General features: G+C 35.9%; 1 protein-coding gene across 2 annotated transcripts; it reads left to right on the plus strand.

Annotated features, from left to right (window-relative positions):
• Window positions 1-26,823, plus strand: LOC144436280 (kelch-like ECH-associated protein 1). 2 transcript variants are annotated; one of them, XM_078125027.1, is made up of 5 exons: window positions 1-99; window positions 21,724-23,102; window positions 24,140-24,345; window positions 25,611-25,787; window positions 26,152-26,823. In XM_078125027.1, exons 2-5 carry the CDS (start codon window positions 21,868-21,870, stop codon window positions 26,292-26,294), a joined length of 1,761 nt encoding a protein of 586 aa, XP_077981153.1. In that variant the 5' UTR covers window positions 1-99; window positions 21,724-21,867; the 3' UTR covers window positions 26,295-26,823. The 2 variants fall into 2 exon arrangements, with proteins under 2 accessions (XP_077981153.1, XP_077981154.1); XM_078125028.1 differs by lacking the exon at window positions 1-99 and adding an exon at window positions 18,457-18,639.

Here is a 26,823-nt window from a genome sequence, read left to right on the forward strand (position 1 = left end):
GGGGTGGATTGTCTCAGTTGAATTTCATATCGGTCCTATTCGTGTGCTATGATGGAGATTATTTCACGTTAGTTTTACTGGAATAAATAAGAGTCAAAGGTAAGTGTCAAAACCATACATTTTAGATGTTTTGTTATTATACCGAGGAATCATTTCAAAGAAACATCCAAAGTCTGGTCTGATGTAGCGTTCGGTGAAATCAGAATTAGCCACGATCTCGTCACGATGGGATCGGGACTCGGAGTGTGACAACCGAGTAACCGCTGAGTAAGACATCACACGGATGGTGGGCACTAGAATAACGAATTCATTCAACGCGTTTGTGATGCATGGAAGAGAAAACGAAAGTCCATTCCAGCCTTTAGAAATGTCTGTCGGGGTAGACACGAGGTGATCACCCTGCATTTTTACATTTTTTTCATCGACTGTACACAGTACAGTAGTGTTACGTGATGTCGGATGTGCTGTGTGGTGGTGGTGGATGGCGATGGTGACACCAGTAGTACTAGTAGTACAGTATTATAACCCGCATTCGGCCATACAGAAACGTTATGTATGAGAAAAACGTATTTAGCTTTTTAGCTTTGCAGGCATGATGCATGACATGGCAGTAACGGCCATAAATATAGTCGAGTGTAGGATCGAAGTGTAGCACACGTACGCATGGCGTAATTACTGATTTTATGATTTACTGTTACACGTCACAAGGAACTCTGAGAGGTGGACTGGAAATGGAACTTAAAATGATATGTAATAATATGTTATTAACTTACATACCATGTAAAGCATGGTATAGATAGTAAACACAACATTACAGCACACATAAATATAGCTACTGAAAAGATTTGTTAGAAAGGAATTTGCAAGTTGAAGTTTATCGACTGAATTGGCTGTACGTACTTTGCAAGTTTAAAGTCTTCATGGAATAGTATTAAACATTTATAATTTACAAATTTCATGGTCGTAAAATATCATTGATGAAGTTATGATAATCTGAAACGAAAATAATTCACAAATCTCATGCTTAAGAAATGTGCTGAAATAATAAATTGTCTCCTTGTTTCCTTGCTCACATTGTCTAAACAGTCATTTGTCCGACTTTGTCATTGTTCATAGTCAGTTCTTTATCAAAGTAGAATGACCTACATTTCAATAGTAAATGTCACCAGTAATATATGGGGTTTTTCAAAGGGACACACAGGCTGAGTTTATACGTATTTTTTAGGGCATACTTTTTACTGCAAATTTCAAAGGTACTGGCAGTGCTCTACTTACTGACACATATTAATTTGAACCATCACTTGTAAGTGACTGCACTCAAACCTGGTAATTAGATATACAAAATGTACCTTGAAATGATCCAATGACGTAATTTATCATACATATAAAAATTTTGTCAAGAAATCTGTACAATGCAGTCAACTATTCTAGTAATGCTAGAAGACAATTGTAATGTTATAGAAAACTTGCATCAACATTATTATACTGGAATGGGGTTTTATTTAAGTATTTTCACTTGAGTAAAAAATTTTGCAAAGTGAGCTTGTACCCCTTTAAATATTCTATCCATCATTGTCCTGTAAGAAATTATAATTTGAAATGCTGGTTAGTGTGAATCAATCGTGTTAAAATGCACTCAACATGGAATTTGAACTGTCATTTTGAAAATCAATGACATCTATGGGGTGAGGACGTGATTATATGTTAATACAATGCATTGTGTGATGGTGTATATGTACATGTACTAACAGTTATTGTCAAGTCCATACATTGTGGTTAGTCTGTTGCCATGTACATACATGTACCAAGACACTTTCTAGATGAGTTTTGACCATGTATACTTTGGACACAATCTCTATGTACAGTGACACTGATAGAGGAGCTGTTGTACATCATGTCTACCTGAGTTCCCATGCATTTCCTACGATCTGCTTTTTTAGCACAACTGAACTGCCAAAAGCCAAATGATTGCATATATTGCAAAGAGATAATGGGGATTCATAAACACATGATAGATCATTCAAAAAATGTATGCAATTATATCTAGCAACATGACCACACCCATAGCAACAGCCAAATGATCGCATATATTGCAAAGATAACAACAGGACTGGATAGGCAACTGGATAATCATTCAGCAAATGAACACGGTACCTAGTATGGATCAGCAGGTGGATAAACATGTTTAGAAACTGTACAGTTGTGCTACAATGCCATTGACATTATTTTAAAAAATTATGCCATGGTCAAATATGCTGTATATCAACTTTATAACATTGAGTTTCTGCAACTGTAGAAAATGTACTGATTTTCCCCCATGGTACCAGTGTATGAGAAATTGAATTTTGTTCCACCTAGGCTATAGCTCCTGCATGACAGTGTTGCAGTAACTATATTCATGGTGTTCTGACTACTTGCAAAGTACTGCCATGTAAGTTGGGCTGTTAAAGTCAATGGCTATCAAATCTAGCAATCCTCTATGAACAGTGTTGGAAATGATCACTTCACATAGATTTTAAAACATAGACTTGTGCTATATAAGATCTCTTTTGGAAAAAAAGCCCTTTATGTTACAGGGTCTTAGAAACCGTAAAATAATTTATTTCTATGGATGTCATGAAGAGATGCCTCCTACCTTAAATTTTGAACCATCAAATAGTGTCCATAGTTTGATGTCAAGATACCACAGTTGCTATGTACTTATAGACACAATGTCACCTTGTCATCGTCAGACTCAGTGGTGGTTAGTCAGTCACATTGTGATGGTCATTGACTCTTACATGGTCTTGGATGAAGTGATGTAGACACTAACAATTTTATTTATTCTCTATAAATGTAGTAAACCAACATATTTTTCTGTTTTTATTGGATGAACATGAAATGGAATGAACAAAGCCATAAATTGTCTCATGATAGTCGATAGATGTTGAATCCGTAAAAAATCAAAATGGTGTAGTGTTACATTTATTACCAAACATGATCATCACCAGAGATTTGATTTCACACTTAAACTAATACAACAAGTCTATATAGGCTATGGTGATGTACAGTCATTGAGTTTTAATTCTACAAAGTCATGATGATGTTTAGCCTACGTACATGTAGACTTGAAGGACAAATGCTACCACACTATTTCCACTATTCTAACTGATATTTTTAGATTTTTGTATTTTCACTTGTCAGTGTGGATAGCGGAAATAGTGTACCAGTACATGTCGGTAGTAGTGTTAGTCCTTCAAGTCTACATGTAGGCTATGGTGATGTACAGTCATTGAGTTTTCATTCTACAAAGTCATGATGATGATGACCATGTATTTCAGATGATTGTTGACCATGGCATGACTACTCAAACGCTCAATAGAACATAAAGCCAAGTTGTCTATGTGTTACTTGCTCAAAAATAATGATATACCTGTAATGATGACAAATTATTATTATACGATATGTAGTAAAGACACTGATTCATATGACTTCACCAGACAACCCAAAATACATTTAGTTAACACAACATGTAAGATTCATAACAAAATATAAGCTAGGCAGGATACATGCATACAATTTATATGTTGCCTAAAATATGTGCAGTGAAGTCCTAATTAGTCTAATTCCTGATAACCATTTTCTGATTTACACTATGTCATCTTCATGTTAGATGATAACAGCCATGTAGTGTAAATTGGAACACCATTGTCAAGAACTAGACTACATACAGTGCATGTAAATCCAAGTGTTACACAAAGTTTGTTGACCTGAGGCTGAACAGTGAAAATGTTGCAACTTAAATGATCTTTGATCATGTAACTATTTATTATATGTACAGTGAAGTGTTTCAACTTTTGTGTTTAAATGAAAGTTGAGAACCCTAATATAACGATGACAAGATGTTAGAAAGGCTCCTTTCTCCCCTCAATGACAAGCTTTGGAGTTCCAGGGTGGTTATTCTGATGGCTGGTAGTCAGTACCATTGGTCTTAAAACTGCCTGGTCATGACAGCTGCATGGCAGTGGTAGCTGATCAAAATGATAAGAATACAGTCAGACTCCTCCCCCTCCCCTCCCCCTCCCTTTGCTTCCCACCTGGCTGAAAAGATAATGCTCAGGTTAAATTTTACATGTGAAATGATATTATACTTTTCCAACCTGTGTGATGAATTCTACTTATTTTATTCTGTCGGTGATAGTTTAGACATCTTGTTGAATTTATCTAAGGATAGATTCTACTAGGCTGAAGTCACAGGATAGATTCTACTAGGCTGAAGTCACAGGAAAGAGTCTCGAATAAGGAGAAGCACTGGAACATTTCCCATATCAATTACTAATTGATGTCAGGTATTGACTGACAAGGACATTTGTACAGGTGTAGCAATGATGTACATGTGTACAAGTTTGTCCTGAATAGTAGCCACTGTTCAGTAACTGTACATGTATGAATAGGTGAGAATGACAGGGTCTGTCTATCATTGGAGTAACACCTTCTACTTTTATACATGTAACTCTATAGATTTTAACATATGAATTACTGAAAGTGAGAAATAGAATTATTTTCTGTGTGGTTGCATATGAACAAACAGTTATTTTAAAATAGTGTTGTCGCTAGGGATAGTACAAATGTAAGTGGTGAGGTCTCCTTGGATTCCAGGTATTTTATCATGGTTCCCCACCAAAGTTACATGTATGGTAGAAGGGACACACATACATGTCAATCTGATTAAAATCCGATGTATTGCACACTTCACGATTTCTTTTTGGCTGTTACATTTACTGTCGTTTGTTCTTTTGTGAGCGCCCATTACATACATACATCTGACACAATACCATTGGTTTTCCTGAGCCACACGAGATCACTGAGTGAATTCACTCAACCAATGAAAATGTGTAATACACCGAAACATACATGTACAGTACTTCAAATTTTAATCAGATTGATATACATGCACATGGTAATCTATTTATTGGGTGACCGGAACCCCCTTCCCCCTCCCCCCAGTTAACTGGGTTTCTAAGCCTTTATAGCAGAATTAAATTGCATAAGTAGGTAAATCTTCTTGAATCCCCAAGTATCATATAGAGTGATACCCAACAAAATGTTGTAGATGGTTTGCAAATTTTTCTAAACCCCCCCCCCCCCCCACTGCCCCCCACCAGCATTCCAAAAATTATGTTTGCAAAGTCACTCAAGATCTATATGCAATGTAAGTACTATAGTATGTATAGTATATGCAATCTAAGAAGAGGACATAATACATTCAGTGTATCAGTGTATAAACAAGTGGGTTTTTAAGATTGTGTCCGGTTTGTCTTTTTGTTGTGAAATGTTAAATGATAATGACATGGGTCTTTAATAGATGTATTGTAGGCAATTCAAAAGAAAATACTTGAAAAGACTCCAGACAAAGTTCTATTTGTGCTCAAAACGAGGCAAAAGATAACAAGTCTGGATAGATATCAAAAGTTATGTGAATCAGCTGTGCAAAGACAGTAAGGTCAAAACGAACAGGTAAACTAATTGCTAAGAATTTTAAAATAATGTAAAGATTTAGTGTGAAAGTGATCCCCGATTCAAAATCTATGTTTTTACTGCCGATGCTTTTAGTGCTACCCAATTTAATAAAAGGTGTATAGTCAGTAATAATGTTGTCAGTTTTCATGGTTTTATTTTGGGTTGTATTTTAAATAGTGTGTTGGAATACATGTGTAACAGTTGCAGTAGGACTCTGATCTGAGTCTTGCCAGGTTTTCAGATATGATGGATAAAAACTGAAATACAGACAATTTTTGGGTCCAAAACACCACATTATTCTGTTTTTCAAAGCCGCTTCCCCCCACCTACTATTTGATGGAGGACTTTAGAGAACCCTGGTGTGCATATACCATGAAGAAAAGATATTAATTATTTTGGTCTGTATTCATTGATAGTACACTACACTGAATTCTAAAGACATTTTGAAAACTTGCCACGTCATGTAGCTTTCACAAATTGACAATAGTTTTTCCAGTGCAAGGAAAATATTGCAGAATTGCAGACTGTGTTTTTGTACCAGAACAATATCATATGTGCATGGAGATTAATGTACTTTACAGGAATTTAAAAAAAATATGTTTCAGGTGCAAATTTCTGCTTGCACTGTGACCCACAATGTCTACAACACTTCCCACATTTTGTTTACTGACAGTTGGGAATGTGACATGCATTCATATGAGTTATGACATGTTTAACTATAGTAAACCATAGAGAATGATGACAGAGTAATATGAAATTTACATAACACAAGACAGTATTGTTATGTAAATCAACCACTGTCAATTTCAATGGATCATGGGGGGGGGGGGGGACCTACAGGGTGTGAACCCTGTGTGTACTGTCAAGATACATGTACATGTATAGCCTGTACTGTTGAGATACATCTGTTAGCTGGTTGTACCTCCTAGCCCTAGTATTCTCCTATTCTGGTTGTCATGGTTGAAGGGACTACATACTGTGGTCATGCAACCAGGCTATTGGGTAAAATTTACAATCTGTTGTTATCAGTTTTGACAACATAATCATTACAAGCAGTGAAAAGGAGGGTTAGGAGATAAGACCCCTTAACTATGTTTCTTGACAGTGCAACAACAGAACAACACACGGGTTAGGAGGTATGCCCATGCAGCTGACAATGTTTCTCAACAGTGCTGTAAATCGTAGTCGATGGGTAAATTAACGTCTTGTGGTACTTTGTGTAAGCTGAAGTCTTTTGAAGGCTTTACTCTTGATTTGTAAGAAGCAATGGAAGAAATGATATACTGGTAATATGAATAAGATGCTAACTTTGTATGTGTTAATTAGTATATACATGTATGTACAATGTACTTTCCAATCAGCGGAACTCTTCCAGGAGGTCCGCAACAGTTTGACTTCTATGGGGCAGTCCCACATTGTCACATTTGCATGTGAATTAAAATTAATTTGTAAAGACTAATTCCAAAATACATCCCAGTGATGGGGTGGAGGTGTTCAGTTGTATTCATAGTTTACTTAGGTAAAATTGACAAAGGCAAGGGCAGTGTTCACAAACATTGCTAATCCCATTTAATCATGATTAGCTGTGTATGTAACTCTTGCCTAACAGCAAAATATAGATATAAACTCTAGACTGCCGTCTATGTGGAAATTGGAAATTGATTGGCAGGAGAAACCAGCAAGGAAGTACATTGTACTTGGTGCATTTTACCATGAGTGTGCAAGTAATGTATGTAAGGGTGGAATCAGTTCATAGTGCTGCCATAAAGGTAGCGATAGGGATTTGAATTCAAGTCAGGTCTTATTTTCAGATGTAAATATTGATAACGTGTCCACTAACACCATAGTCTGATTATTACTATATTAGTGATTTCATAGGGTTCACAAATGTGCAAAGGAGAAGAGATCATGTGACATCCTTTCTTCTACAAAAGTTCATACAATGAATAATGTACTGAATCATCAAATAATAATTTCACATAATCAGAACGATAATGTGAATTTTTCCTCATATTACTGTCCTTTGTTTATTCTTAAAACACTTCATTTTGTCAAATAAAGATATTGAATGGCGTTTAGACCACATCCGTAATGTCAAAGAAATATGACTTCCTGGACTCATATATATATTTGAGACTATCCCTTAGTGTTCAGGAAATATATACATGTATACGAACCAAGGACATACATGTATTTATTCTAAATTCCTCAAGTACTCAATTTACAAGTCCTTCATTATGGCTTTTTCTAAATAATCAATTGTACATTGTATGTACAGTGCCCTAGAGAGTTTCCTTGATGACTTCATTGCTGCAAACAAAAACTACCTATGAATGATAATCGGAGAAAAAAGAACTCCGCAACATTTTGTAGTTAACTCAAGGTAAACAGTGAATGTCTCCTAAAAAAGACACAGAGTGTTGTGAAAAGGATGTGCTATCACTGCTAAGGCCAAGACTATGTCGGTCAGCTGTATTTTATGTGATGACGTTCAAAAGACTTGGGTGATAGTTCAATCCTAGCGTACAAGTTAAATATGGAGAACATGAATAGATGAATGGTTCTATTGTAGTAGTAAGAATGAATTACAGTTGTCAATGTAGTACAAGTTAGTCTGTGAAATGACATCAGTTGTGTGTGTAATAGTCAGGGTGTGGTTTATAGTTTGCCACCCTGTAATCAGGACTAGGTGTGTAATAGTCAGGGTATGGTTTACAGTTTGCCACCCTGTAATCAGGACTAGGTGTGTAATAGTCAGGGTATGGTTTACAGTTTGCCACCCTGTAATCAGGACTAGGTGTGTAATAGTCAGGGTGTGGTTTACAGTTTGCCACCCTGTAATCAGGACTAGGTGTGTAATAGTCAGGGTGTGGTTTACAGTTTGCCACCCTGTAATCAGGACGAGGTGTGTAATAGTCAGGGTGTGGTTTACAGTTTGCCACCCTGTAATCAGGACTAGGTGTGTAATAGTCAAGGTATGGTTTACAGTTTGCCACCCTGTAATCAGGACTAGGTGTGTAATAGTCAAGGTGTGGTTTACAGTTTGCCACCCTGTAATCAGGACTAGGTGTGTAATAGTCAGGGTGTGGTTTACAGTTTGCCACCCTGTAATCAGGACTAGGTGTGTAATAGTCAAGGTATGGTTTACAGTTTGCCACCCTGTAATCAGGACTAGGTGTGTTATAGTCAGGGCGTGGTTTACAGTTTGCCACCCTGTAATCAGGACTAGGTGTGTAATAGTCAGGGTATGGTTTACAGTTTGCCACCCTGTAGTCAGGACTAGGTGTGTAATAGTCAGGGTGTGGTTTACAGTTTGCCACCCTGTAATCAGGACGAGGTGTGTAATAGTCAAGGTATGGTTTACAGTTTGCCACCCTGTAATCAGGACTAGGTGTGTAATAGTCAGGGTATGCTTTACAGTTTGCCACCCTGTAATCAAGACTAGGTGTGTAATAGTCAGGGTGTGGTTTACAGTTTGCCACCCTGTAATCAGGACTAGGTGTGTAATAGTCAAGGTGTGGTTTACAGTTTGCCACCCTGTAATCAGGACTAGGTGTGTAATAGTCAAGGTGTGATTTACAGTTTGCCACCCTGTAATCAGGACTAGGTGTGTAATAGTCAGGGTGTGGTTTACAGTTTGCCACCCTGTAATCAGGACTAGGTGTGTAATAGTCGAGGTGTGGTTTACAGTTTGCCACCCTGTAATCAGGACTAGGTGTGTAATAGTCAGGGTGTGGTTTACAGTTTGCCACCCTGTAATCAGGACTAGGTGTGTAATAGTCAGGGTGTGGTTTACAGTTTGCCACCCTGTAATCAGGACTAGGTGTGTAATAGTCAGGGTATGGTTTACAGTTTGCCACCCTGTAATCAGGACTAGGTGTGTAATAGTCAAGGTGTGGTTTACAGTTTGCCACCCTGTAATCAGGACTAGGTGTGTAATAGTCAGGGTGTGGTTTACAGTTTGCCACCCTGTAATCAGGGCTAGGTCTCAATAGAGGGATTTAGGCAATGCCTTTTCTTCACTCTCCATGCACGATCAGACAAACTCCGAACTCTGATGACAAATTACTCCAAGTGGAGTGATTGATGAGTCAATAAAAGGCAATTGATGGCAAACATCCAATTTACTTTACAGGATAGGATGTTTAGAATAATTCCACTCTTGCAAGATTCCTGAATAAATAGAAATGTGTATGTGAACCTATATGTCAATACTCAGGTCTGATAAATCAACATACATATACTTGATATGAAGTAGTTTCAACCCACTGTAAGTGGTAAGTCTAGAGACATGACTGTTTGCCCTTGGCTTGTCACTGTTGTTTTGGTCAGAATACAGCCAGAACAATATTTTCAATCCCCAGTGCACATTGCTTTGTTTTGTGACCTTAGTGATAATGACCGATGGGTGGCCATGTTTCATAATATATACTGAAGTACTTTAAAGTAAGTTGAAATGTTGGTAACTAATGTTGGGGGGGGGGGGAGGGGAGGGGGGGGGGAGGGGGAGGGGTAGTATTGTGTTTGACATAGACTTGTTATTTTAATTAACCAGGCAGGTAGATACTACAGGTTTGGTATTAAGAATTATTGTTTAAAACTGTAATGAGTTCATGGAAGACTATGCAATGGTAATTATGAACTCTCAGTCAGTTTATCAAGGTATATAAGAAAACCAATAGAATCTGTGACAAAGTGTTTGTTTAGACTTCAATGTACAATGTATGTCCATTGCTTGGACTGTGGCACAGTTTGTTTACCCACAGAACTATAAATAGATGTGTGTAAGTCTGGGGTGATTGGCATCTTGTGAATACATCTGAATAATATTGCATAATGATGAATGTAGTGTCAGCTCCTGAGTAACTCGAGATATCCAAGTGTTTACTCTGTCCACTGATAGCATAGACACCTGATAAATATTATGGGATAGAGTGTCACAGTTAGTTGCGTAAAGGCCAATGATTCCATCCTATGTTTTCACTTTAGTGTTACATTATCAGTGGAGATGTATTAAGGATTTAGACAGTATAGTTTTCTCCAGGTTTAAACATAGACAATGAGAATGTTTTCTACAACCCACTACCAGACTAATGTTTTTCTCATCCAAACCTTAACCCCAATCCAAAGTGGGCCTGTACTTACACTGCTGTATGTGTATGTATATTCTAGTATTGCTGTGTAACCACAGTGTCACTAGGACTAGTAGTAGTAGTAGTAGTACACATTGAGTCAGCATAGCTTGTTCAGCAGGGGAATGACTTACACGCTGATTAAAAGCATGCAGCGTTCTGACAATCAAACGTACAATAATAATGCAAACATCAGTTGAGTGAGTGCGATATGTAGATGTTATAAGAAACCATACAAAAGTACCATTCAAAGTATCTCGTATGTTATATTGACACATGTACATGTACTGTACTAGCTATATACAAACAGTTTGTATGCTTTCTATTTGTGAACTCTCTTTAACTTTCGTGCCTGTTTACTACCATTGTTGATTCATTCTATCAGAATATTATTAATTTACTAGGTACCGTTACGAAGTTATATTTGTCGCTGTATCCTGATATGCATGTCTAAAACTTACGCCAGTGCCAGTGGGTGAATTTTTTTTTGTCTTCGTTTGGCCATGAAGATCGAGGCTTTACTCAAAATGTTGATGATGGTATAAAAAAAATATTTAATTATACAAATTTTAGGGACTGTTTCTCTCATTGACATCTTTACTTTCGTATCCCTGTACAGATGTGTGCATTGTGATTTGATGGAAGCAGGTGCCTGGATGTCATGATTTATACTCTGATGTTAACTTATGTATTCAAGCCTTCCTATGTTGATAGATTTTGTAATTACACTGAGTGCTGTAGGGTGGCATGTAATGATTTCGTAATGATAGCAGTGCCATCGTTGACAAACATTAAGACATGTGTACCTGTCAATCTGTCAATCAGTGTATTAATACAAACATATTTGTTAATATACTCATTTGTAACAAAGTCTACCTACATGTATTAACAAGTCCTGATGTAGAATTACATGGTGTATGCTACATCAATTTCACTTGATTTCCATTACTAGTGTCCACATATATAGTGGAATGTTTGTCACACCAATGCCAATCTCTGAGTTTATATAAACTTCTCAAGTGACAGAATTTACAAACAAATTAATAAGTTGCATAACATAAAACATGTTGAACTTTTGTTGTATAATGGTAAATGTTGATGTATACAAGATGTGAAATTTACCATGAAATTACAGTTGTCTTTTGGCATTGTTTAGAACAGCTGTTTACATAGTACTGATAGTAGGGGTTCCCTCAGTTATCTCATTGACCAGTTTTATAAGTGGCCATATGGATGAGGATTGGATATATATTTTGGATTTTTAATTTATGAACAAATTTTGTCATGGCTTCCAACTTAAAAAGATAATGTGAAACAATGCCAAGTCTTTGTTTTATAACTCAATGAATTGCAAAAGATTAAAAAATGCGTAAAATATTTGCTATTGTACATACAATAACAAACTTTTTCACATTTTTTGGCTTTTTTGCAGTGTATCAAGTTACAAAGACAGACTTATTCTTGGTTGTTTCACATTGATTTCTCAAGTAGAAAGCCGTGATAAAATTGTTTTATAAATTAAAAATCCGAAATAAATAATTATCAAGTAAGATACACTGGAGCTGTTACACAGTGTTTCATGCTTTCGCAATCATCGGACGACTAACGGTACAGTCAGTGATGTTCTACTATGTATGTTTTTGATAATATATATATATATATTACATACAAGTAAATGTCACATACAAGTAATTTACAGCCATCAAGTTTAATATGTGGGTATAAAGTTAACATGTGTGTTTAATTCAACAATCATTGTGTGGTTTTATTCAGGTCTGTTATCAGTCTGACTGAGATGCAGTAGAACTATATTATAAATTACAAAATACCAGTCTCTCTGTTTTGCTGCTCACATAGACAAAATTTGGATGCTCCAGAGAAAATACAGTTTTACCAATATATATCAAGTGAGCCTTTAAAATAAAATGGTCTACATTTATTCATAGAATTATGCATCAAGTGGGTCTACTAGTCAACATAGAAACTGGACACAGCTTGAATGTAATGTTATATATTTTGTAGAACAGGACAGTATGGATTCCAGGCTATACTGTAGAACAGGACAGTATGGATTCCAGACTATACTGTAGAACAGGACAGTATGGATTCCAGGCTATACTATGTAGAACAGGACAGTATGGATTCCAGGCTATACTGTAGAACAGGACAGTATGGATGCCAGGCTATACTGTAGAACAGGACAGTATGGATTCCAGGCTTTACTGTAGAACAGGACAGTGTGGATTCCAGGCTATACTGTAGAACAGGACAGTATGGATTCCAGGCTATACTGTAGAACAGGACAGTATGGATTCCAGGCTATACTGTAGAACAGGACAGTGTGGATTCCAGGCTATACTGTAGAACAGGACAGTGTGGATTCCAGGCTTTACTGTAGAACAGGACAGCATGGATTCCAGGCTATACTGTAGAACAGGACAGCATGGATTCCAGGCTATACTGTAGAACAGGATAGTATGGATTCCAGGCTATACTGTAGAACAGGACAGTGTGGATTCCAGGCTTTACTGTAGAACAGGACAGCATGGATTCCAGGCTATACTGTAGAACAGGACAGTATGGATTCCAGGCTATACTGTAGAACAGGACAGTATGGATTCCAGGCTATACTGTAGAACAGGACACACAGAGGTACACTACCCTAGTACACAGATGTACCGGTACAGTAGAAGCCTACCCTAGTACACACAGAGGTACATATACATATATGGTGTGTAGCAGCCTACTCTGGTACACAGTGGTATACATATGGTGTGTAGAAGCCTGCTCTAGTACACAGTGGTATATGCAATATGTGTATGGTGACCCCTAGTAAAAATGCTGACTCAGAGTACATTGTGTGATAGCCTTGTAATTAAATACATTCCTATTTGACAATCTCTTGCAATGTATGTGATCCATTATCCATGCCCTGGGAATGAACCATCCATTTATAATATTCTTTGAAATTACTAATCCACATATATTATGAAATGGCCAGGAATGGAGAGTTTTTGGTTGAATTATTTACCCTATTAACTGTACAGGGGTATACATGTATTCCATTTATTTTTCAATATACAGTGCATTAGCTTGGAAAGCAAGATTACAGATTGCACTATTTGCATATATCAAGACATCATTTGACCTTGAAATGATATGTTTTATGTGGAGAAGTTTTCCACCGGGAGTGATTATGTCTAGAAAATTTATGTCACTTGAACTTTCCTGCACTCTAGGTGATATAGCTTGTATGTGAAATAATCCCATTGCAATTGAAATTCAAAGCATAGTATAAGTCACTAATTCTTGATCTCAAGGGAAATTGATATTTTTCAATATTTTTTATAATTATTGTAATAACTGTCATCTCAGTATCTTCAAATTTATAGGGTTATATTTGACTTACAGTTACAGTAGGAATTTTAGATTTTTGTCAACTAGCTAATGAAAAGAACCTCAGTCACTATGGTCAATTTTCAACTAATTTCCTCAAAACGTTGAAATGACTCGACCGCACTTCCATTATAGTAATTTCCGCAGTTTTGAAAAAGAGAGATTTACTTGGAAATCTTACCTGTACAGATTTGTATTAATGTGTAAATAGAAAATGTTGTGCAGTAACATTGTCTAGCCGAGATAAAACAACCTTTCACTTTAAATCTGTGCAAATTTAAACAATTACACAGAGAAACTGATTTCTCTGTTGGAGGCAAACTTTCATTTCAAATCATGTGTAAATTTATGTAATTTCCTTGAATTAACATGAGAAGTGACTTTGCAAATATGAGTTGTTTGTGTCTGATCTCAATTTTTGACAAAGGTCAGCCTATGCAGAATAAATAGATTTAGTAAAGCACCTTCAAGGTCTGTCTCAGGTTACCCAAAACCGGAGTAATTCTAATCTTCAAAGTAACTATACTCTAGTCTATTTATAAATAGAGATTATATGGTGTGTGTTGACTAGTATTGTTGTCAATGCTGTGTCACCATGTGTAAATATTCATGACATTTCTACAGAACAGCTGATATACTGCTTACAAAGACAAACAGCATGACTTGCAATAACTAACTGTACATTTTGTGTGCTTCCTGTCCTTGGCTTGCCACCTTAACCTTGACTGTCAGGTCAAGGTGAACAGTGATTAATGTGCTGGTGTGTGTAGATCACTTATAATTATGGGATATAAATGAAATAACAAAAAACATACACTGAACAATGAAATGTGTCTTTACTTGCATATATTGATTAATTGAAGTATTTGACAGTGAAGAAGGAGTTCTGGGGAACTTGAAAAAACCCCAGTAAATTATCGCAGTGACATTGTACTTTTAGTAATAGAAGTATCCTAGGATAAATCCTTGCACTGTCACGGCATGTAAACCATCCTTTTATAGCGCTAGCGTGTATGACCTCTGATGACCTTGATACGCATAAATTATGTGTTAATCAGCATGACTTGCAAACTGCATACAAAGGTCTAAGCTGACAAACACCTTTAACAATGGCAATACTTTATACACTGTCACCTCTTTGACATACATAAATTGTACACTCAAAATGAACAATACTGTAGAAATGACAAATAAATGATAAAATATATAGATTGATAGATATTTATAAGTGATGGTGAATTACATGGAATGGAATATGTATTCTTCAAAGGAAGCTTCATGTACAGTGCAAACAATATTCCCAAAGGAAATACATTCTTGCAAGACTCCCTACCATGCAATGAATCCCAGATCAGATTAAATAAAATATCCTTGTAAAAGATCCAATGTAAATGTAAATTTGAGTTTATTTTGTCTCATGTCTCTTGTCCTGTGAAAGAAAACTACATTTGAAAATATGTGTAAAACAACTAGTTTTACATCTGGACGTCATATTAGAAACCAAGTCCAAACCTAAGATTTTCAGATGTTTTCACCAATATGAATTCCTTAAAATAAAATATTATATGTATTGATAAGAAGTGAGATTAAATTAGATTAGATTAGATTAGATTAGATTAGATTAGATTAGGTAAAGTTAGATTATATTTATTGAGCAATAAAATACAGCAATGTATATGCATGTTTTGATAAGTCAAGTGAGCAGTGAGTAGTGACTTACATTGTACATCCAGGTCCTTGAAAAGGTCCCCATGATCATACATGTATGTATGTTGAGGTGTCATGTAAATTATTAAAATAAGTAATAATATATGACTATTATAAATATTAGTATCTAGCCAGCCAAGTGTATATAGGCTTACTTAATTTGAAGTAGTTGTGGTGCCCATGGTAAATAGATGTGGTGCCGTTTTTTGTCAGCTTTCCACTTCACTGATAGATAAATTGATTCCCCATAGACTTGTAGCTACTGATTAATTTAGCAGTCAGCAAACTACTAATAGTGAGTTCAGTTGTTAGAGAAGGATATTATCAAACCACATCAGGACTATATGCATGAGACTAGGGTTGACAATTCATATTCTCATATCTCATTAAAAAAATCACCTCTTAATTTTTTCCGTAATTGTAAAACTTCAAATGACTCAAAACTATATAATTTGATGTTTGTTATAGTTTGTAATTCTAGATTTCAAATAGTTACAAGTACTACTTTGTATAGTTCAAGGAAATCAAACAAAAATGTTACAGTATATTAACATGCAAATATTCATTCTTTTTTGTAAAATCAAAATTAAGCTCGTTCATCTGTAATCTTTACTATGAATTTTTTAGAATTTTTATTATTTGTTTTTGTCTAATTTTCAATTTAGAGACTTTGTTTGCATTGTAAATGTCACTGTATAACCTTCTTTGCCCATCTCCATATTTATCATTACAAACTGAATTTCCATGTCTTCCTGATGAAGGATTTATCTGAGTGCAAATAATGAAAAAATAATCATTTCCTTTGGGGTAAGTAAATAAATAAAGTGATCATATTTGGATTAATATCTTAGGAATGGATGGCCCTGAACTGGGTGCAATATTACAGTTCAATAAATAATGTAGATGGAATTGTATGACGGATTTGGGAGGCTCAGGGTAGTTGCATTTCTTACATTCAGATTATATACCACAACCATGTCAGAAATGAATAAAATAAAAAAAATGAAAGGGTGGGTGGGAGGAAGGTAGCCTGTCTACATTGTGATCTGTGATTTTGCATTGCTTCTCACTAACGGGTTGTAATACTACCAGTATCAACCTGGTAACTAATAGTCACACCTAATTGTTGTTAATAGCCTGCCTGGTAATAATTTACATAAATATTAGTCTGTATGTAAATTATATTGGTGTTAACTCCTGTGTTCATGTGAAAAATGAGTGTACATTTACATAATGACTTAATTTGAATAATCAAAGAGTCTGATGTATATGTAGCGTTACCATTCCCCTTTGTGACGAATCAGTTTGAGCACATATTTCAAATCACAGTATGGGCTCAAACTGATAGTATTATAAGTGGTGAATAGAAAATAACAACTTATAAATCTTGCCTGGAAGTATCAAATACACTCATGTACATGTAGTGTTTGTGAGAGCATGGATTTTACTGATGCTGTGTACCATCAGATACAAATTTGTAGCAAGTTTTAGTACAACAGCCATACCCATAGGGTACAACAGCCATACAAGTTTTAGTACAACAGCCATACCCATAGGGTATAACAGCCATACAAGTTTTAGTACAACAGCCATACCTGTAGGGTACAACAGCCATACAAGTTTTAGTACAACAGCCATACCTGTAGGGTACAACAGCCATACAAGTTTTAGTACAACAGCCATACCTGTAGGGTACAACAGCCATACAAGTTTTAGTACAACAGCCATACCTGTAGGGTACAACAGCCATACCTGTAGGGTACAACAGCCATACAAGTTTTAGTACAACAGCCATACCTGTAGGGTACAACAGCCATACAAGTTTTAGTACAACAGCCATACCTGTAGGGTACAACAGCCATACCCATAGGGTACAACAGCCATACAAGTTTTAGTACAACAGCCATACCCATAGGGTATATTTTGTACAACATGCTGAGATAGGCCGATTCATGTGACTTCACTCGAGATAAACATAATTTCATTCACAACCTGTAGTTATTGAAGTGTTGTTTACAATACTTTTCTTGATTTTTACAAGGAACTGAACCTTTTGGTCAGAAAATAATGTTGCTTCATGGGACGTCGGTGAACATGCTTGCACTCCAGAACATATGGTTCGTCATCACATCATTACTCGTGAATATTTATTACTAATCTGAAATAACCATCCATCCATCGTAAGAAACCAGAGTTCGTTATTTTGCAGTGTCGTGGAAGAAATAACAGCTCTGGTTTGCGAGAATGAAGTAAAAGAAAAGAATGAGCAATTAATGACTTGCAATTCAGTATAGAACTACTTTTTGTTGAATCAGAAAGTCAAACAGTTCCAGGGAATTTGTATTAAAGGATGTGAACAACCAGGCTAGAGTGACTTCCATCTAATAACAATATGATAGGATATGAGTAAATGCTGTGTTATGCTTTGGAAATGACAAGTTTGTGGAAAAAGCGTAAATGGGGTTTGACTTTCCCAAAAATGAACATTTGAGTGGTACATGTACATTTACTGTGATTAATGAGTGTTTGATATATAACGTGTGTAATCACGATTCTAGTTTGTAAGAGATGTAGTTAAAATGTTTTGAATACAAATTAATGATATACATGAATAGGTATTTTCCTTGAAGTACAGCAGTGACTCATCAAAATTGTAGGCCTATACAAAGGTCATTGAATGAATGCTATGTAATCATTATTATACAGCTATATACAACATGTATGTCGTATGTAGATTGTACTAGTATTCTATTACAAAGCTGTACATGTACACGTGTGTCAAGTCATACCGGTCCCAAGTCATACCGGTCCCAAGTCATACCAGTCCCAAGTTATACCGATCCCAAGTCATACTGGTCCCCAGACCATTGTCATTCTGGACTACAGTGTACTGCCTTTCAGTCAGGTAATTGTGTGTTTCATAACTTATTTCAGGTAGTGTTGCTCCTAAGGCTTGTTGAAGTTGTTCTTCTGTCAGTGTCAGACTGATAGTGCAGTACAGTACATATGTATATTCATCAACCTTCATTAGTATAGAATCTCTACTGCAAAGTTTTTAGGTTTCAAAATTACCACCCCAATGTCTTTCAGTTCGGAAAGTTGCCAAGTTAGGTCTTTATTTGCTGTATTAAGTAGCTTTATCAAAACAGTTTGGCGCACATAATTGTATGTTAATTCTATGGAACTACTCATAAAAAGCCAAAAAAATTATAGGGCTAGCCTTGGAAAGTAGTTCTCTTTAAGTTTTTGGTAGAATGTAACCCTGACAATAAAATAGCTTTTGTGTGAAGGAGTGTACTAAATTCCACCGTCTTAGTGAGTATTACGTAGAATTGAAGAATATGAGACTCATTCAACTACTCACTCTAGGGATATATACCGATACAGTTCAAATCATGGAATTATTGTGACTTATTAATATTATATTTCTGTATATTGATTCTATCACTACCAGTTTTACATGTCATGTTGGCATGGAAACTAAATTGCCTTTGTAAATGTTATGATTCTGAAAACAAACTTTTGAGAACAATATTGAAATACTTTTTCTAATAACAGTCCAAGGAAAATACAGATTTATTATATTATTTATTTTATTCTACATTTTCACTTGTTGTCATTCTTCTTTGAATTTTTTTTTACCAAGAAATTTATTATTTTGGATTTGCAGATAATGCAAGTCATTGCTTCATGTTTATATCAGGTAGTTTTGATGGAAGGTTTTGCATGAGATGACATCACTTTCTAAGTTAACATTATATTTGTTTGTATATACTCTCTTTGTATGCATTGAATCTCCATACCTAATTGAGACAAGTAAGTGAACCTTGAAAATTAAAAACCTTGACTTACATAAACATGACCATATGTGTGAGTAAAAATGTTGTGTTGAGAAAGTTTTAGACTATGTCTTGTTATGATTGCTGTATTGTGTACCAATGACTCTATCCTTGAATTCAGCCTTTACAAAGGATATTATCAAGTGAATGGTTATTATTGTACTTTGGATGTGTTCCAGGGATAGCAATGACTTGGCAGTTTTGTAATACCAGTGTAACTACATGTGTCATGTCCTGTACGGTGATACTGTGGATTGTCACACTGTCACTATTTTATGAGTTGTACAGGTACCCTAGATACAGTGACATGTCATACCGTCACTATTTTACGTGTATGAGTTGTACAGGTATTATGGAGATGTCACACTTTCAAAACTGTGTTAATTATACATGCTGACTTTAACACCCTATAGGTAAAATGATTTGCCATATTGTCACAATGGAATTGTGTTAGTTATACAAGTACTAAGTGGACAAACTATGTAGATGGAAGAGTCAATGTCAAAATTGTGTTAGTTCTACAGGTACTAAGTAAGTGGATGTAGTTTGAATCATGATGTCAAAATAGTGTTAGTTATACAGGTACTAACAGAACACAGGATGTGTAGGGGGGATGAGTTTCATGATGTCAAAATAGTGTTAGTTATACAGGTACATGTACTAACAGAACACAGGATGTGTAGGGTGATGAGTTTCATTATGTCAAAATAGTGTTAGTTATACAGGTACTAACTGGGTACAATATGAGTCACTCACAAAAGTGTTAGTTATTGAAACTGAACAGGTGTAGCACCATAAAGTCAAAGTAGTGTGAGTTTTGTCCAAATATTTTATTGTCTCTCTGTGTTTATCATTTACAATGTAGTCGTACACCTGTTGATCAGATCAATACTTTCCTTTGATGACATTTATTCAAAGTATGTATGAATAAAGTATATGTTAAAACAACTACAACCATGTAGGTTTTGATTTTTGATCTAATGTCTGTGGGAGCTCAGCTCAGTTTTCACTTTTGCTTTGAGTGACCTTTGACACTGTGTTATATACATATAGTTTATTGTAATCAAAGTCGAAGTAGATAAACACTTATTTGTGGCTGAACTCTTAAGATTGGGATTACAGTTACTGTATTGGCCGTAAATGTGTATTTTTAAGCAATGTATATATGTATTGAACAATTTTAGTTTGACAGTTGTATACTTTGTGGTCAGAAGATTAATTTTCTTGAGAGTGAATAAGGTTGTTGGGTTATATATAAATCATGTACCTGTGAATTGTATAAACACATTCCCCATGGTGCCCAGAGCTAAATTTAGAAAGGACCAGTTAAAATGGACTGCAAAATACATAGTCATTGTCCTGATAACTTATATGTGTGTAGAAGGAGATTATGAAAACACCTCCTCTCATAAAATGTTTCTCAGTTTAAACATGTAAGTGCATAGTTACTGATTATGTAGATTGTAAATATGAAATTGATTGGTATTCATACCTTTCATGTTTACCTACTAATTGTATATAGATTAAGAGTGAAACAGAAAAAAAAGTTAGTGGATTTTTTGACTTTTAGCCAATCAAACTCTTGGTTTGAACCTGAGAGATGAACTTACCATTATATAATTCTATTATTACTTGATATTAATTTTATTATTATTATTATGATTTTAAGAATTAGTTATATATTTGTCAGTTTTAATTTTTTTCTTGTATTTCCGTACTTCACTCTAGGTCATATAGTCTCTGTGTGTTTATATTTTGTATTTCATGTGTCTTTATCAAATGTGAGTGTTCTTTAATTCTGGAGATCTTTTACAGTTACATTCAATTCAAATTTCTAGAAAAGTATGCTTAGCTGAGATGCAAAACTAGTCAAAGTTTCAAGTTATTTTTGTACAACACAAATAATAACCTTATGGCCTATAAGAAAGCCACACTCACAGTTAAAACAAAGCAAAATTCTTGAATGGCCGTCATGAATGATGAAGTGTACAATGTAGATTAGGGTGATAAAAGATTAGACATTCATTGTGTGACCTTTCCTGTATTCAAGGTTTTCAAATTAGGTAAGTCCAATACAACAATGCAGTGTTCTTGTGTAATGTGGTTGTTTTACATTTATTTAACTGAACTGCATTTTTCTTACTTAACAGATGCCCTGAAGTTCATATCAATGGGGCAGTTTGAAGTATCAAGAAATGGCTATCTTGTACTACTACAGTGTTTTTTAGGAAGAGTTCATCAAAATTCGTGTTGTGATCATTTGAGTTGATATCCATGGAAAAGTTAAATTAAGTATGGCAGAGACTAACTTATTACAACCCAAGTCGTATAATGGTACCAAATACAAGTATGAGTCGACAAAAGATGGTGCTTTTATTTTCAAAGTCGAGCAGCATCATGATGAAGCGTTCCAGGTAATGAACGAACTACGATATAATCGTCATCTATGTGATGTAACTATACAGGTTGATTCCAAGGAATTCTATGCACACAAGGTAGTTTTGGCATCTTCCAGTCCCTATTTCAAAGCTATGTTTACCAGTGGATACAGTGAATGCGCCAAGGATGTTGTCGAACTCAAAGAAACGCATCCGTGTGTGTTCGCTAGATTGATCGATTTCGCATATACCTCCACTATACTAATTAATGAATGGAATGTATTGAAGTTACTGACAACTGCAATCATGTTCCAAATGAACCATGTTGTGAATGCATGTTGTCAATTTCTAGAACAGCAGCTTGATCCAAGCAATTGTATTGGAATTGCCGAGTTTGCAAAGGAATATTCACTGACTGAACTTCAGGAGGAAGCTATGGGTTACATATGTAAGAATTTCTGTGAAGTGTCCAAGTCAGAAGAATTCATGAACTTGAACTTGTATCAGCTAGTCATGCTTGTCAGTCGCGACTGTCTTGACGTGACTTGTGAATCAGAAGTCTACAATGCATGCATAGAGTGGATCCGTTTTGATGAGAAGACACGAAGAGCATGCTTTGATAAACTTCTAGGTCGGGGCATACGATGTAGTCAACTTACACCATGCTTTCTGAAGAAGCAACTACAACACTGTGATATAGTGAATTGTGAACCCAAATGTAAAGATTACTTAGTGAAAATATTCCAAGACCTCACACTACATAAGAAATCCTGTGAAAAAAGCAGGAAACCTCCTTCCCATTGTGTGATATACTCATCCGGTGGTTATTTACGCCATTCCCTCAGTGCTATGGAATGTTACTATCCGGAATCCAACTCATGGGTAAGACTAGCTGATCTTCCGGAACCAAGGAGCGGACTGAGTGCAGTGACAATCCATGGTACTTTTTACGCAATTGGTGGACGTAATAATTCACCCGATGGCAACATGGATTGTAATAGTGTAGAAGCGTATGATCCTGTTACCAATACCTGGAAGAGTCTTCAACCGATGAATTTTCGTAGAAATCGTGTTGGTGTTGGTATTATTGATGGATTATTGTATGCTGTTGGAGGATCCCAGGGATGCCAGCATCATAACTCAGTTGAAAGGTATACTAGTATGTTGTTGTGTCTTTGCTCCCAGAATGAATGTGTGTGTGTGTGTGTGTGTGTGTGTGTGTGTGTGTGTGTGTGTGTGTGTGTGTGTGTGTGTGTGTGTGTGTGTGTGTGTGTGTGTGTGTGTGTGTGTGTGTGTTGCCACCTGAGACTATTTTCAGGTAGATGTTTTTTTGCCTTCTGAAACTGACAAACTGAGACTGGTCTCAGACGACAATTTTTTGCCTTCTGAAACTGACAAACTGAGACTGGTCTCAGACGACAATTTTTTGCCTTCTGAAACTGACAAACTGAGACTGGTCTCAGATGGCGATTTTTTGCAAACTGAGACTCAGTTTATGGTCTCAGTTTAACGTTTTAGCACTTTTAGGTACCCTTTCATACCACTGTATACCAAATATAGGACAGTGTAAATGGCGTGATATCTATACAATGGATTGAAATCAAACAAGTTTATAGGGACGGTTCTTAATACTTTGTGATGTTTATAACAGAGCTAAAGTTAAAAGGCATTCTTTGTTCAGCCTCCTGAAAATACAGTGTTTGACTTGAAAAAAAATAGAAAACTGGATGGTCTCAACAAAACTCGTTAGTTTGTTAACACTCTGATTAGCTTTCATTCTCATAGGACATGTAATGTTGATATTTCAGTGTAAAAATTAGGTTTGTAGTACAAGCTAGTGTTGGTACAACAGTTGTGAATAGTTGGCACAAGTAGATTAGGATACCTGGACTTGACAGTCAGTATTATTATTAACTTTGAGTTGGAATTAAAGAGAGACACATCCAAGGATATCAAAACTATCCAAAGTTTCAGTCTTTATGAATTTCACTTTCAACAACAACCTTGACACATACATTCAAACATTTTGTGTGGAGCATGACCATCATTAGCACCATTGAATAGTACTTTGGTTCTGGAGTCTGGCGAGTTATAAATTATATTGATTGATTGATTGATTGATTGAAGTGTAAAAGTGTACATATCTGAGTCATAGTTCAACACATGTGAATTATTTTTTCTCTTCTAGATATGACCCGAATCAGGACAAATGGAGCCAGGTAGCATCAATGCATGCCAGACGTATAGGGGTTGGATGTGCTGTTGTTAACCGTTTATTGTATGCCGTCGGTGGATATGATGGTACAAATAGGTTACGATGTGTGGAATGTTACTACCCAGAAAAAGATGAATGGAAGTGTGTGGCATCTATGAATACGGCAAGAAGTGGGGCAGGTGAGTTATATAATAAGATTCTGGTCCAGCAACCAGTGTGTTCGTCGAGGTCTTGGGTAAACTGTCCTGGAAATTGATGGTTCAATTTATTTTGTGCCATTAAAAAGAACAAAACGAAATGAATAGAGAAAAGGCGTGTTTGACATACCGGTATTAGATGAGGGCTTTATGGTAGATTGAGAAGGATTCCAGTCAATGAGAAATATTGGGTGTGTTGTCAGAACAGGAACTAGGTCAGTTTTAGTGTAACAAAATTTAGCAAGGTCACCTACTTTATATGGTGTATTTCAGATTTTAACATGTGTGTCACTGTCAGCTGGAATCTAACCCTATACTTACAGATGCCTTCAACTATAGACATGAATTTTATAATAAATTAAGAACAGAAGTTAACTTTTAAATACTGAGGAAACTGTGACTGACATCAACTTCAGGATATTCACACATAGATGTAGCTGCAACTGTAATGCTGTTTTGTCAGATATAATGACTTACTTGTACTATTGTACACCTTAAAGTGTATTTGTGTAGCTGTACTCATAATGTGGTCAAATTAAATCCTATCAAGTTGATTTTTGAGTCCGCACCCAAAAATCAGAATCTGAATGTGATAGCAATTTGACCCTGTTACTGTACAACATGTGTACTCCTGGATCAACCTCTAAGTAACAAGTAAAATGTCTAATTATTGGTATTTTAACAATTATCAGTGAATACATTGTTGGTTGTCTAATATAACAAATAATGCCCCAGTTAAAGCTAGTACAGAGAGATCAAATATGGCAAACTTAAGATGTGTATTGTTAAAAATCTACATTGATTTGTGTAATACAAACTGATAGAAGCTAACAGAACTAACCAGGAATCAATTTCAAACATAAAAAAAAATCAACTTGAAAGATAGAAACCAATATCCAGTGTGATGTTTTCACTGTCCTATATTTATTTCTGACCAGTTTGACAAACATCTGCATATTGAATCCATGGTAATAATAATTAAGTGATTTATTGCTATTTAATTTATGTAACTACACTGAATGTCCTCTGTCATGGACCTTGTTGTATAGGGGAATCAGCTTACATTCACAATATACGATATCATTATGTCCACTGGCAATCAGTTCTGCCACACTATTCAAATATTCTTGTACTAAAATAGTGTGTAACCAATATGAAATAATGTCTGAATATTGTGAATGAATATTCTGTGATATTTTTAATGCTTATCAATGTTGACTGTTTATATATTATGTTTGGTACCATAGGAGTGACCAGTGTGGACAACCATGTGTATGCTATTGGTGGGTATGATGGTACCAGTCAGTTGAGTAGTGTAGAACGCTATGATATAGAGACAGATACATGGACCTATGTAGCCAGTATGAACTCACGACGGAGTGCCCTCAGTGTAGCAGTACTTGATGGCAAACTGTATGCATTAGGTGAGTTGAATGTATCTTGTAAATAAAGACTGTGTGTGTGGTGGTGGTGGTGGGGGTACTTGGATATATATTTTAGACAGACAGGTTCTAAACATCGACCCATTTCCAATTCTGTTTTTTGGCAAAATAATATTTTGGCTGTTTGAGGCACTATTGCTCTGGTAGCATGACCATATTAGTGCCGTCTGTTACGTGTAGACAAGATGCTGGACATCACAGACGTATGGTAGACACTCAGCAATGCATTAAGAATAACCAAGTACCATGATGACAGAAATCCTCACGTGGTTTCACACCTCACCAGGCTTTTTCAAGAAATATTAATGATTGATTTATGACTCTCTTGTATTATTTAATTTTTAAGGTGGTTATGATGGTTCTGACTTCCTAGCCAGTGTTGAAATGTACAATGCCGAAGCCAATTCTTGGACTGTGGTTACTCAAATGAGTACAGGGCGCAGTGGTGCAGGGGTGGCAGTAGGAATGGAGCCTTGTCTTAACAGGTGACACAGAAGATCTAAGACCCCCTCTCCTGGAAGATCATCGAGACCGAGACAAAGACATTCAATGGCCTTCTAGAAGTGATGGGTCTTATTGACGACCTGCAGTGATAGATTGTACTCAACTAGCATTTACGTTAAAACGAGACGGAGACAACTATTGCTGGAGAAGTGGAAATTTTGACACTGAGGACATTAGGATATGAATTTACATTGTACCATCTCGATACTGCAATTTTGTTACAACCCCAGACTTGCTTTTTTTCCCATTTGTATCTGTGTGTTCACAAACAAAATCACTCCCAACTTTTGCAAAAGTTGAAACAAATCCATCTTGTTTTCAACAATATTTACCTAGCCTGTATACCGTATGAGTTTGGCAGCCATTTTGAATTGAGTTACAAGTGTGAAAATGTATGATTAATTTGTCCTCAATTCTAAAAATTGGCTTGACAACACATGGGTGTTTTTGGGATTTGCAAGGGGAAAAATTCTCTTGTGCAAGGTACCAGCAAATATTCTTGGTCTTTTATGTT

This window comes from Glandiceps talaboti, chromosome 6 (assembly GCF_964340395.1).
Source record: "Glandiceps talaboti chromosome 6, keGlaTala1.1, whole genome shotgun sequence".
NCBI lineage: Eukaryota > Metazoa > Hemichordata > Enteropneusta > Spengelidae > Glandiceps > Glandiceps talaboti.

Excerpts from the sequence above, each read along its gene's own strand:
- LOC144436280 (XM_078125027.1), top strand. The coding sequence starts at position 21,868 with ATGGCAGAGACTAACTTATTACAACCCAAGTCGTATAATGGTACCAAA. Across the intron at positions 23,103-24,139 it reads CATCATAACTCAGTTGAAAG|ATATGACCCGAATCAGGACA; the intron begins GTATACTAGTAT and ends TTTCTCTTCTAG. Across the intron at positions 24,346-25,610 it reads TACGGCAAGAAGTGGGGCAG|GAGTGACCAGTGTGGACAAC; the intron begins GTGAGTTATATA and ends TTGGTACCATAG.